Source organism: Aplidium turbinatum, chromosome 4 (genome assembly GCF_918807975.1).
Source record: "Aplidium turbinatum chromosome 4, kaAplTurb1.1, whole genome shotgun sequence".
Taxonomy (NCBI): Eukaryota; Metazoa; Chordata; class Ascidiacea; order Aplousobranchia; family Polyclinidae; genus Aplidium; species Aplidium turbinatum.
Genome location: NC_137475.1, coordinates 27,061,569 through 27,076,207, shown reverse-complemented (window position 1 = coordinate 27,076,207; position 14,639 = coordinate 27,061,569). Strand labels below are relative to the sequence as shown.

The 14,639-nt window shown below is 36.5% G+C and overlaps 1 protein-coding gene across 1 annotated transcript; it reads right to left on the bottom strand.

Annotated features, from left to right (window-relative positions):
- Positions 1-12,859: 12,859 nt before the first annotated feature.
- Positions 12,860-14,425, bottom strand: LOC145769024 (uncharacterized). The gene has a single exon (XM_082580623.1). The coding sequence runs from the start codon at positions 14,423-14,425 to the stop codon at positions 13,064-13,066; it is 1,362 nt and encodes a 453-aa protein (XP_082436749.1). The 3' UTR covers positions 12,860-13,063.
- Between the last annotated feature and the right edge of the window lie 214 nt (positions 14,426-14,639).

The window sequence follows — 14,639 nt, the reverse complement described above, 5'->3', positions numbered from 1 at the left end:
CAAACTTAAAGCAATCATCGGACCAGACATAATTATGCTTACAGCTTCTCTTCATTCACCAGTTGTGATTCAACGTCAAGGATATTTGGTATCGGGAAGAAGACGCTTTCAAGAAACTAGTGAAAAGTCAACCAATATTAATCAAAGAATGTGCAAAATGCTTTATTCTCCCAAATCAGACAGATCACATCATTAAGGATCTTGGAAACAAAGCTATGACCGTTATGTTTGGCAACGATGGCAGTAGTAACCTAGAAACACAGCGATACAATACATTGGTCAAGAAAATTAAAACAGCCAAATCCTTTGTTCACCCTGAACTTTTGCCACCTACATCATCCTTTACCAAATTCCACTGCCTCAGAGTTTACTACCAGATTATGGTCAGGATGGGTAGGCTACTGACGATGGTATGGATGCTCTAGACTGGGGATGGAAAGTAGACAATAATCAGATGGTTCCAATCATGACGGACATGAAAGCTGCCCCGGACAACCTACTGAAAATGATCACTGCAATTGCGAATCGTGTTCACCTCACTGTAGTTGCCGGAGATATATGCTACCATACCATGCTGGATGTGGACCATGCCAAACTGGTTCATGTGTCCATACAGCAATCACATAATTACAGACGATGACATCGAGAGTGACAGCGATGAGCATTAGTAATACTTGATCCATTTGCTTTCTTTGCGCTGATTATGTCAAGAGTCTACATGACCACATCGTATGAGCTCTTTATGCCTGCTCAGTTAACCCAAATATATATAGAAATTTACCGGGTTTATTAATAAACAATACATTGTTATTGTACATTTTTAATTGTTTTGGCAGCCATCTTGGATTGCCATATTGAATTTATAGGCCATCAGATAATTTAACAATTCTGAGAATGGTCTCATTGACTTCACAAGGTATAAAAACCATGGTCACCTAAAGATACGGCTTGATTTGTCACATTTTGCAGAAATTTCCAGGTTTTTCTAACTTTGGGCGAACGTTTAAATAAATTTTTCTAAAAATTACATTTTTACGCTTTCTTTATTCTTTTCCCCAGATGACACAATAGGTTTTAACATCCTCACATGTTAAAAAACAAAGAAAATTTGATTTTGTAAATTTTAGTCAGACTGTTAATTTTCAATAACAGTCTGATTTTGCGTTTTCCAACTTACTTTTTCTCATTTGCTATTGCTTCCTCAAGGCAACAAAGAATTTTTTTGTCATTATGAAACCGCAAAAAGTAAAAAAATCTCAAAAAATGTCAGTCAAGCACTAGCAGTAGCTGTAATCAAAATCTGCAAAATGTGACAAATCAGGCCGCATCTTCAGGTGGCCATGTAAAGGCCTAGATACACCAAAACTACACGTTTTGGTCATATGATAACCTAGTTATGGTCAATTTACTGTTATTTTAATGGTTTGGCGGCCATCTTGGTTTGTCATATTGAATTTATAGGCTATCAGATAATTTAACAATTCTGAGAATGGTCTCATTGACTTCACAAGGTATAAAAACCTAGATACACCAAAACTACACGTTTTGGTCATATGATAACCTAATTATGGTCAATTTACTGTTATTTTAATGGTTTGGCGGCCGTCTTGGTTTGCCATACTGAATTTATAGGCTATCAGATAATTCAACAATTCTGAGAATAGTCTCATTGACTTCACAGGGTATAAAAACCTAAATATAGACACCAAAACTACATGTTTTGGTCATATGATGACCTAGTTATGGTCAATTTAATATGTTATTTTAATGGTTTAGCGGCCATCTTGGATTGCCATATTGAATTTATAGGCTATCAGATGAATTAATAATTCTGAGAATGGATTCATTGACTTTACAGGGTATAAAAACCTAGATATAGACACCAAAACTACATGTTTTGGTCATAGGATGATCGAGTTATGGTCAATTTACTGTTATTTTAATGGTTTGGCGGCCATCTTGGATGGCCATATTGAATTTATAGGCTATCAGATAATTCAACAATTCTGAGAATAGTCTCATTGACTTCACAGAGTATAAAAACCTAGATATAGACACCAAAACTACATGTTTTGGTCATATGATGATCGAGTTATGGTCAATTTACTGTTTTGTTCAATGGTTTGGCGGCCATCTTGTAAGCTATCTTGAAAATAACCACTTTCCGGAAGTTGGATTCCTTAAGATTTTGAATATGTTAGTACTGACACTCAATACTAATCAAATCAGTTGAAAAACCATTGGTAACTTATTGTAACCAAAAAAGTAACACCAACAACAAACAAGCGACTACAATAAGAAAAAAACAAGCAAAAAATTAATACATGACGTCACAATGACGTCATTAATAACATAATTTTGTGTGATTTTTATCTCGTGTATTTTGTAGTGGAAGTCAGTCCAAATGTAAAAAAATAACGTATCTAATTGCATAAAAATGCCGTGAAAAGAGCTCAAAATTGACTTGGGGGGAATCCCCGATTTGGGGGTGATCACGTGACCCAAAAAGTTGCGGCACCCACTAAAATTGAAGTTAGATTTATCAACTACAAAAAAATGCAAAAAAACAACGTGTAACACGTTTAGCCTAAAGATGCTCATTTTTGCCCCTAAGGGCCTGAACTAATAATTGTGTTAAAGTTGGAAAAGATATTTGTCGTATACGAAACATAATTAAATGTGACCATATGCCTGTTAAATTTCTTTATGAAACCTTTTACATGTGTTTCATGCTATTTTACATATCCTTTAAATTCTACTGATTTAGGTATCTGTAAGGTGTCTAGATTGTCTGGTTCTTTTTACGTAATTTTTCGTTCGCAGACATACAGTGTAAGTATGTGAGATTACCTGTGAAAAGCTATTTTGTTGTTATTCCTGTATTGCACTCTTAGTAGATTTTGTCTGGGTTGATTTTTCTTTCAAAGATTTCAGTGCTTTCTGATTTCTTCTTGATTTATTAAGGTGCATCAATTATTGTAAAATATTTTGTGGTATTATCTTGTTTCTTATGCTTTTTTTCACTTTCAATTTTACATCAGTTTCTTATTGTTTTGCAATGACATCGTTGCACGTTTTGTTGTTATTTTTGGAACGTGATGTTGCTCTCCATTTGGATGTTTACCTTCGTTTTTTGACAAATAATTTTGTAACAGGTTGTAAAAAATTATTTTACATTGTTAGTAGGCTACCGGTAATCTGTGTGTTTGTAATTACAAAGTATGGATACACTGAAGCTTGGAACATATGTAGTGGTTGAGTAAACTGACGAACAAAGTATGGCAGCTTTCCTTTGCAGTGGATGAAAAGTCCATATGAAGCTTGTTGGCCTTCATATTTCAATTCAAAACGTAGCAATAATGCTGCCAAAAAAAAGAAGTTCCTGCTGATAATGAGAAGGTTTTTGCAGTAAAAGAATGGTTTAGAACAAGTAATTATTGTGTTACAGTATTTATATCAATAGGCTAGGATATTATACAAAATGCCGATAATAAAGGGAAAAAATCTGGTGGCACAAGTGGCTGCTATTTTACTTTGTACAATTCAGCTGAGTATGTTATGTTGTTTTACCACGTTTTGTACCAACATGTTTAATGATTTCATATCACAGGTGATTGGAGTGCTGCAAACAAAAAAATGCAACATGTGGAGGTTACTTCGAATTTTAACTCAAGTGATGATGATAATAGAAGGCGCTTTAAACGAGCTAAAAGGTAAATACAGTTTATTATGAAACCATTTTGATCATGTGTGTAAAATGACTTCATTCTGGTGTTACCTATATGTATATATTAGGGTGGTCCTTATATGTAGTCAAAAATTTAAGTTGGAGGAAATTGTATGGGCGCCCTTTACATTGATTCCACTTGATGTAAAAACACCTACTGTAAAATATTTTATATTTTAAACGAAAATTAAGGTATGCTCAATGCGAACGAAATTTCACGTGGCTGAATCCAATTAATATGATAACACAAAATGTTAGCGGTTGTCAAATGTTCTACAAAAAAACAATATGACGAATGTCTCTTTACTCTTCTACAATAGTCTGTCTTTCTGATTCTCAACAAGGGCAGCTTTAGTTATGTGGGGCAGTTTCTTTCGGTGCTCAGCCACTACTTGGAGGATAAATTGTGTTTGTTCCTCTGATTTTGTCCGCAATCCATTATATTCCTGAATGAGGGCTACACCCCTCTCTGCTGTGTCGTTCGTAACACGAAGTGTTCCAACAGTTTTCTGGGCCTCAATGAATGCTGGCAAACTGGACCATAAATTAGGATCTTCTTCTAGAAATGAAGTTGAAATACTCAAAGTCTCAAAGAAATTCTTCGTGTTTTTGTGACGAAGTCAGGGATCTCCTTCGTTCGTATGTCTTGGTCTGACAAACTGACTTGCTTGGCTGGATGTTCTGCTCCATGTTCAACCAATGCCTGAACCATCTTTCTCTTGTCTTCTAAGGAAATGGAGGCATCAAAAAATGAAAATCCAATAGTTTCTTCAGACAGGTACCAAAAGTGTCGTTTCAGTTTCTTTAGGGCAGCGAGTGATACTTGGTCACCAGATGCCAACAATTCTTTAGCTAGTTGGAGGTCATTCTTTGGAGCTGAAATTCCAAGAGGAGAAGAAAACCAGCTTTTAATATAGAACTTCACTGCAAAGATACATAGGTCTTTGAGACCCTTTAGCTCACGCTTAGTCAGGCAAAATCCACTGTTTTGGAAGATGAATATCTTCATGGTGTAAATGAGACGAGACATAAATCTTGCTCGGTGCATGGCTCCAGGCTTCATGAATCTTATCCCTTCAGGTGGAAATCCCCCTAAGAAGATAATCGTGATTTCGAGAAGTTCTCTGTAATCATCTCTGGGATGTTTGCTGTCTAGCTGCTCCTTGGCATAGGACAGCACCTTCTGCTGAGTTTCAGTATCCAATTCAGCCAGTACAACTTCATCCTGAATTCTAGGAGTGTAGTCATGATGCTTAACCTTAGGACAGAACTGCTTAAACCTCTTGAATAGCTGTATTTCTGGGGCAGATGAAGGGCCAAAGCAAGACAAAAACACCTCCTCAATTATAATCTCATGAATATGGTGGCGGCATGCCAGATACAGAGTATCATGTTCAAGCTTTGCTTCTAGAAGTGCACAAGCTCCTTTAAGTCGCCCAGTGTTGGCTGCTGTGGTGTCAAAGCTGAAGGCCTTAATGTCTTCCCTGATATTCCACTCATCAACAGTCTGGATTATGGCATCACATATGGCTTGTCCTGTTCCAAATGGAAGTTTAAGTACTGCTAGAAGCTGATCAACGCCATCAGAAGAAACTATAATGGGCAGTCTATCAACTTTCTCATCTCCTGTCAAATCAAGCATCAGCTTTCCATCCCAGTGAATCGTTAGTGGTTTTCCATAACTCTGAAACGTTGTTTTCAGGTCCCTTGACCTATCTTCACGATACTTTCTGCGATATCGTCGAAGAGAAGAGCGGTTAATAGCAAATTCTGAAAGATTTAAACCTGTTGCAGATAGCACAGATACTACAGTGTGAACTGCATGCCTATCACTGATCCTACCTCTGTCAAGAGAAGCAAGGACATCTGGTTTAAAAAATTTCTTTCTGCCACGTTTTTGAAGAGGTGAAGGTCTGAAGTCAGATGATGAAGGTCGTATGAAATCTTCGTCTCCTTGTGAATCCTCTTCACTTGAAGAACAGCTGCTCTCTAGAACAACTTTATCAAACAGTTCCTTCCTGGCTTCGTCACTAGCAAGTTTTCGTTTCTTCATTTGTTTCACTCTTGTTGCCTTTTCATTCTCTCTTTTCTTCAGCTTCTTGTCCAATCCTGCCATATACCCTCTCCTGCCAGGTTCCCGTTGAGCAACCAAAAATTTTATGTCCTCTTGAATGTCAATCATTTCGAGAGCATTGCCATGAGAAACATCAAACAAATTTGGATATTCTGCAGTGTAGATTTCTTCATTCATTTTCTGCGTGTCGGCCTTTCTATTCTTATTCTTTTTTAGGTTCTCCCATGCTGTGATAAGACCATCCAACTTCTTAATTGCTCTTCTTTCATCCCGTACTGGAATCTTTGCTCGGCTCCAGTATGCGAAAAGTTTCTGGACAATATGCTTGGCTGCCTCCCTTTTTGTTTCCTTCATGATCTTTAGCCGGTAAAAGTACACGCCGAGAGCATCATGCACAGATGGCAATTTTGAGCCAGTAAACTCATCCTTCACTGGCCCAACTAAGTATATCTCAGACTGTTTTCTTGTAGATTCTGCCATTAACGCTTACAGTACCTGAAAAAACAAGACTATTATATTTTTATTAATCAGGCTGCTACAATATTCAGTAGCCTACTCAGCAGGCAAAACACGGCGCAGAGTGCAGACATAGCATTGTGACATCACTCAGTACGATTTGGCTGCACATGTGTTCGGCGTATCTATCTCGTGATCACGGCGTGGAAAAGAAATTCCAACATTTTTTATAGTTTGAAAGATTTGAAATAAGGATCCCCTATAATAACTATCGTTATTAACTTCTCATTTGATATATGCAAGTCCCCAGTAGAATGAAAGTGCAGTAACACATGTGCACCCATGCCTCAATGCTATTACCGACTTAAGCCGTTATGCGTAGAAAGTTTAAGCTCTTTGAGCACACCTTAGACGTCGATGATTTTTTTTTTAAATTTGAGGTTTTCCATTTTAACCAAATTGGAACAGCTTGACAGGGCGCCCGCTTAAAAATTCAAAAGTTGACAAATAAGGACCACCCTAGTATATATTGTAGCCTATGCATATATCTATTTGAATAAGTGTGCAATTGGTGATTGGTTTGGCCAGAAATCAAAAGTTGTTTTAACTTTTCTATCAGATTTCATTGCAGCTATATATTCTATATAGGAAGTGTTTTATCCAGTGTACTTTGACTGGTCTGATAAGACTTTGAGGCTAAAACGGTGTCGCTGTTTGCAGTTATACTTATGTCTTAATGACCTTTAAGGTGCATTATAAAAGAATGATATCTTAATTGATTACTGTTTTGTGTGTAAATTGTTTTTCTCTGAATAGCCCATGATATTGTTTCAAGAGTGTGGATAAATGGTATTAAAGGTCTTCAACAAAGTCACAGTGACAGAAGCTCATGATCAAGTTTGTCACCGCACTCACAACCAAGTCTTTCAAAACATAAGAAGCTCTTAAAAACTAGAAAAGTTTCAAGTAAAACATCAGTTTTGGAAAGCATTGATAAAGCAAACCAACTCCCGATTCCTCTTGCTGTGCAAAGCACACATTCCAGTGAGTAAAATTATTATCAGCCTTACTGGACCTGTTAGCTTTTATTGTAGGTTTACTGCCAATATTTAAACTTTTATACATTTGTACACCGCATTGCATAAAGTTTTCTTGTTGACATACACTTTTGGGTGACAATTTTAGTTTCAATATTGTTATACTGAACTGCAAGAAACCAAAGTATCATGTAATGTAGATCATTAATGTCGTGGTATTTATGTATATTTCTAGCTCCAAATTCTTTCCAAGAGTATAATGCTGAAGTGAACTGTAGCTTGGAATATGAGCATACTCCGAAGAAACGTTCAAGTTGTGCTTCAATGCAAACTACTCCAAGTGGCAACAGGATGATTTCTTGTTCACACCTTGAGCCTATTTTTAGTACGTATATGGAAATGATTCATTGATTTGAAATTTTTATGGAGCATACAATGTATGTTGGACTATGCTTCTTACTTTTTGTTGTTGCCTTGTGTTAGCCATGATTGCACACATATAGTGAATCAGTTAAACGAGTGTGGTTATTGGTACAAATTTTAGTTGTGTGAAACCCATTGTTGTTTTAGGTGAATCCCAGTTATGGCAATGTGTTCTTTACATTATTCTTATCTTTTTCAGCTCAGATATTCGAAGTTCTTGAGCAAATTCAAGCACAACAACAAGAAAAATTCACTGGAAAAAAGTGATAGTATAGAATTCAATTTAACTGAAAGTGAGGGAAGTGAAGCAGAAATTGATCGAGAAGTTACAGAATTTGAGTGCCCTGGTCAAAACACATCTGTTAAGTCACCAAAATTTGGTACAGCCTATTCCACGCCCTATTCTTTTGATATTCGATGGACACATCAGCTACAGAATACTCCGTCTAGCCTGAAAGAAATTACGCTGCTGAGTTGCTGTACAAAATGTTTAGTGATGTTGAAAACAAGCTGTATATATTTGTTTTTTCTGCTCCTCATTTTAATGGATATAAACAGAGTCAACAAGCTTTTGCAGTCTGAAAAGTGTAGTCCTGCCCGTCTCATGGAGGACTTAGTTATCTTATATCATAGTATTTTAGGACGTGGTATGCACGCAACAACCTTCTCAAACACTGCAATATGACATTGGTGATACAGCAAACATGTTACCGATAAGTGCAGTATACTTTGGTACTAAATTCCATCTGCGGTTGAACCGAAGTCAGCTTGAAACACCTGTTGTAATTTAAAACCTAAAGAATCGGTGCGCAGCTACATCATGTTAGAAGCATTAAAAGAAATGCAAAAAGGCTGCCTTCCAACATTGAATAGCTACAGTCTATTACACAACTAAACCCATCTGTTATACTCACACCAAGAAAACCGTGGCTACATCAGTTATCCTTTCTGTCGCTTCATCGTAGAAGTGCCGATGCATCGTACTGTGACGATGCTAATGTAGAAAAATTCTGGATCACTGTTATTAACCACTTGGATGCATCTTCAGAAAAAGATTTTTCTGAATTGGAAAATTTCTCTCTTTCTGTGCTGGCTCTACCTTTCAGTAATGCTTCTGTTGAAAGATTTTTCTCAAAAATGAATCTAATTAAGACAAAGCAGAGAAACAAAATTCATCAGAACATGGTTGAATCCCTCATGCATGAGCGTGGATATATGGACCGCCACAGCATTTGTTGCAACAGTTTTAAGCCATCTCTGAAATTGTTAGATAAGTTAGACGTGAATATGTATGATCATAAACGTTTAGATAATGTGCAATTGGTCAAAATTGGACATACTGTGCCTGCTATGCTGACCTGTGTTTGGTAAAGTTACATATTTGTTATTTTGTTTGCAATGTAATTATCTCAATTTTTACACATTGATTGTTCTTTTTTTGCATGTACGGTACATTCTAAATTCAGCGTAAAATTATAAGATGTAGATACGTTATACATCAACTGGTATATAAATAACTATCATAATTATATATGATTGAATTGGGTCTGTCAAAAATATTTTGAAAGTTTGAAGCATATTGGAAATTGGGCTGGTTTCAAAAAGCGTTTGGGCTGTCAACATTTTTAAAGGTTGGCAACCCTGGTTGTTGCTTATGTGTGAGCAATTCTTCAATTTGAGGCTTCGTGTGGGTCAAAGCCACTCTCATATCGTGAAGCAACCCATGTACCTGCCAATTGTTCTGACTTGGAGCATGGTGGAGAACGCCTTTTCACACAGGTAGGTGGTCAGAAATGGAACGATCAATACCAATGCACGATAAGCTGTCAACTGATCTCACCAGAAATCAGCAAGCAGATGTTGATGAAATTTTGTCTGAAAATGCTGATTCACCTGCATATCAATCAGCTCTTAAAATTCTGTTGGAGAATACAAAACGGCAAGTACGCACCCACCAGGTAAGTTTGCTCATACTACTCAGGATCAAGTTGCGTACATGACTGGGAGATGACTACCATAACATCAAACTATGTAGGCTACTTTGAAACAGCAAACCTTGATGTGACAACTTTTGATACTGACAGAAAAACGAAACAATTCAGAAAAGTAAAATGGCAATGTTTTATACTATATAATACTGCATGTATTTAGCACCTCCTACAGTCTATTCCAGCAGCCCCATGGGGTACTAGGCAGAGTGAACAGAAAGTTCGTGGACTTCTTTTCATTTCATGATTAAACATATTGTATGTGACTGTCTTCTACCATAGAATGGGTCTTCATCTCCAAAACTTGGAAATCTCCTCTGATTTTCGTAAAACAAGGGATTAAAATCAATGCAGATTTGGTCTCAGCCCTTGAAGAGATGAAGAAACACTACAAAGATCAGCCCTTCACATTCTAACAAGATGATGCACCATCCCACACCTCAAGAAAGACTCAGGACTGGTGCACACAACAACTTCCAAGATTCTAGAACAAGAAAATGTGGCCTCCCTCATCACCAGATTTGAATCCTATGGACTTTTGTGTGTGGTCAATATTGGAGGCAAAGGTTGTTCCGTTGCTCACCCAAATGTTGACGCTCTGAAGCAATCACTCCTGCGAAAATAGGCCAAAATGCCCCAGGATGAGCTACATGCCTCGATCGAAAACTTCCGACAAAGAATTGAAAGTTATCCAAGTGAAATGCGGCCACAAAGAAATTTTTTCCTAGTATTGTAAGCTCTCATTGTGATACCTTTTTGATGAAATTTTATTTCGTCTCTATTAAGGGGGCAGTTCTACATAGAATCGCATTTTTCGTACTTGTCATAAATAACAATCTACACACAAAAGTCCACCCACAAACCATAACATATTGCTGGAAAACGGAAGCAACAAGCTATCCAAAAATATCTACTTTGTTAGGCTGGGGCAATCCATTAAAGGTTTATACTATTTTGAACTTGTACATAAAATCAACCAATTGTCTCCATTGCAGCCCTAAAAACTCGAAAATGGCTAGAGGTAGGGACTTCAAACTGCATGGTGATCTAGTAGGGTATCCTAGCCATAAATTGATAGAGGGGATTTCTTTTAACTCTTTTATTTTTTTAAATATAAAAAATTTCATAATTGCTATGCATCGAGAGCAAATTTGACTTCAGCATTTGGTAATAAAATATTTATTACTCTGAGTATTGAAACAAAACTCAATCATTATGTTCGTAAGGGCCTACTGTACAATGTACATCTGTTAAATTTTTTAGCCAATTCTGACAGATTGTAGTTTTCTGGAAGAAACATTTTTAATGCAAAAAACAAGATTTTGAGTAAATCGCATTTGAAAAATAGAATTAGGTAAATTTATGCCTTTGACTTTAAATGTGACTTTAACTGTGACTTGTCTTTGTATTCTCAATAAACTTGGTTAACCCTTTGAAAAGGTGGCGCTATTTAGCTTATTCATTATTAGATTTTGTAAAGGAAAATACAAAACATCTTGCAACTAAACTAACATTTTCACAAATTGTTTTTATTCACATTTTAAACTGAAGTGCGTTCAGAAAATCTTCCGTTTGAAGCCTAATGAGGGCAAATAGGTAAAAACTGACTGCATATTTGGAATCTACGATAAATTTCCAATATATATCAATTAAATAAAAACAATTTGAATTTTTTTTTCTAAGTAGAACTGCCCCCTTAATAAATCGTTTATAAGTTGGTCCAAGGACTTTCTGTTCATCCTGTAAGCCAGGGGTCACCAACTGGCGGCCCGCCATGCGGCTGTATCGCTGCAGCCCGTGGAAGGTATCAGCGTACAAGTATAACCAAAAATACTTTTCTTGAGGAGTTAAAGAGCACGAAAGCAAAAAATATTTTCCAGGAAGCATATTTTCGAAATTGTTAATTGCAAGCTATCTTTTGTGAAGCGAAGTGACAACACCACTCTTCCTTGGCGATGAATATTCTGATGAAACTGCTCGCCTCGCTACAAGTGCGCGAAACCAGTGGCCTTGCAGGCTCGTTTATTAGGCACAGGGTTGGAAGTCGTTAGTTAAAAAGCAATGACTATTTCGCTATTCGATAGTGCTCAAAAAAACAATGACTTTCCGCCATCGATACTTAAAAAAAGCAATGAATAGCAACTACTAAAAATTGACTGGCCAAAAAACAAGCAATCTGCAAACTAAAAAAAAAAACGAAAACTCGTAAAAAACAGAACTGTGTTGCCGCAAATTTTACTTAATCTTTTGAAGTTCGAAAACCGGAAGGGGACTCTGGTCGGATAGTAATCCAAAAACTAAATCTCTTGAATTTGTTTTGACGACGAAGTAAGTGAGCAACAAAAAATGATTCAGCAGTTCTCCTAAATATCGATTAGTGAAAAACGAATAATGATTTCGTTGCTTGCATAAAAAAGCAGTGAATAACGCGCATTCGATATTTATTTTTAAAAGGAATAGGCATAAGCATTCGGTATTGAGAAAGCAACAAATAACGCTATCGAATAGTGACAACTAGTCGTTACTTCCAACCCTGATTAGGCATTGTTAAAAAAGTCATAAGTGTTGTTAAAGGAGCTTGGCCTGGCAGTAGCGTTGTTCGATTAATTTTGTTGCTGCGGTATTCTAACATAAATATGAACATTATGTAACGCTGGATACTAGGTACGAAATGCGTTCTTTTCTAGCATAAGAGTCAACCTACCTAAAATTTTATTAGTGTGGCCCGCCACAGCTCTCCTTAATGTCAAAGTGGCCCGCATGCAAAAAAGGTTGGTGACCCCTGCTGTAGGCCTTTAACACAACTTTTTATAGAGTTACAAAATCTTGATTAACAAAATTTAACACTAACAACAAGGAAATATAAAGTACAAAGAAAAGAAAATATATAGTAAAAAGTACAATCAAGTTATGCCGATGCAATAACACTACAATTTGTTGTTTGCGCAGTTGGATATGCCTTACTGTACCTTACAAGCAATGTAAACTACTTTAAAACTGACCTAAAAGAATCTGCACTGTGCAGTATATTCAAAACGAGAAATTTGGTTTCAACATGTTTATACTTCCATTTGTTTAACTTCCGTTAGTTTTCACATTTACATTGCGGTACATTACTGTACATTACAACAAGTATGTGGCGGAAATTCTACATACGGTAAGCACACTAAATATATCCCCACAAAGGCAAGATGTGTTCAATGGAAAATAGGTTTTGCGCCAAGCACTCTAGCGGTGAGATGTACTCTGCAGCAAGTTGCCCAAATGCCCATAAATCAAGTTAGCTGCTGTCAATAGTCTTGCATCAAGTTGGTGGCACAAGAATGTCTTGATTCCAGATATAGCAGCATATTGTTCATTATTTCTTGTTGTGAACTTTTAAATGGGTTTTCAAAGTTCCCTGAAGGCGAAATGATTTTCCACATTGTATGCACTGAAATGGCTTCTCACCACTGTGAATGAGCAAATGCCGAGTCAGGTCACCATGGGACCTAAATCGTTTCTGGCAGCACTTGCATTCAAATGGGCTTTCTGCTTTTGAATGGTCAGTCTGCATGTGTTTCAACATACTCCACCTAGTGCTATAGGATCTGTAACAGTTATCACATTGAAACGGTTTCATGCCCGTATGACACAAAATGTGATTTTGCAAAGCTGCACTTTTCGGGAAACACCTACCACAGTATTTACATGGATGCTTGCCCTCAGGATCATGTGTCAGTTGATGTTTTCTCAAGTTTTCTTGCTGACTAAACGCCTTGGAGCATGTTGGACAACTAAATGGTCGTTCACCTGTATGGCTCCTTATATGGTTACTCAATTTTCTTTTGTCAATAAATCTTTTATCACATTGAGGACATTTGTGGGGTCTTTCCCCAGTGTGAATTCGCATGTGCCGAGCTAGATACATGCAATACTTTCCACAGACACGACATAGCTGTTTCAATCGGGCATGCTTTGCCACAAGATGTGTAGTTGAATTTAATTCTTTTTTTTCAACTCTTTTCAATACTCCATGATATTTTTCTAATTTCTTTAACTTTTCTTCACTTTGTTTAGATAATAAATTTGCAGAAATAAACTTATCCTCATTTATAGATTGGCAAAATCCTTTTGTTGTGACCTGATCTTCAGATAAATTATCACTCTTTTTATTCACATCATCGTTATCACAGAAAAGTGATGCACTTATAACTGTGTTACTACTTTCAATACTAAAACTATGCGCCTCATCACAAGATTGATAAACAGGTACACAAGCAGCAACGTCATTGTCACTTGAATTACTAAAGTTTGGTGACAAGCTTTGTTGAGAAAGCACACGATTTTGACACAGATTTGATTGATCACCTACAATAACTTTGTTCCAGGATCTATTTTTGCAGTTATTTTTATTATTTGCAATGCGATCAACATTGCCAGAAGTTGGGCTGGTATGACTTTTATATAACCTTCTTTCAGGATCGACATCTGGAGATAGCTTCTTCAAAGGTTTACAGGTTTGAAAGTTATCAACAGAGCATTGTGGCAGAAAACTTGCATGAGCTGAATGAGAAGTTCTGTGTAGTTTCTTAGTGGACAAATGTTGAGTTAGTAACTCTTGGATACTTCTGAATTCTTGTTGTATTTCCATACGGATGTTGTGAAGTTCTTGTAAGATTACTTTTCCAATCACAAACATAGAATCTTGTTTGTTCAGAAATATATTGTATGAATCCATAGTCACAAAAAATATGTTGCAAAAAAGAATGTATATTATAATATATATATATTCTGTTTTCAAATCTAAAAAATGGAAGCATGTTACATAAATGTATTTTAGGGTACAAACTTTAGCACAAAAAAATAAACTTTTTAAGGCATCATCATAACGCATTTGAAGGTCATTCTACACTACCTAAAATAAATTAGTTAAACTTATCATCATCATTATA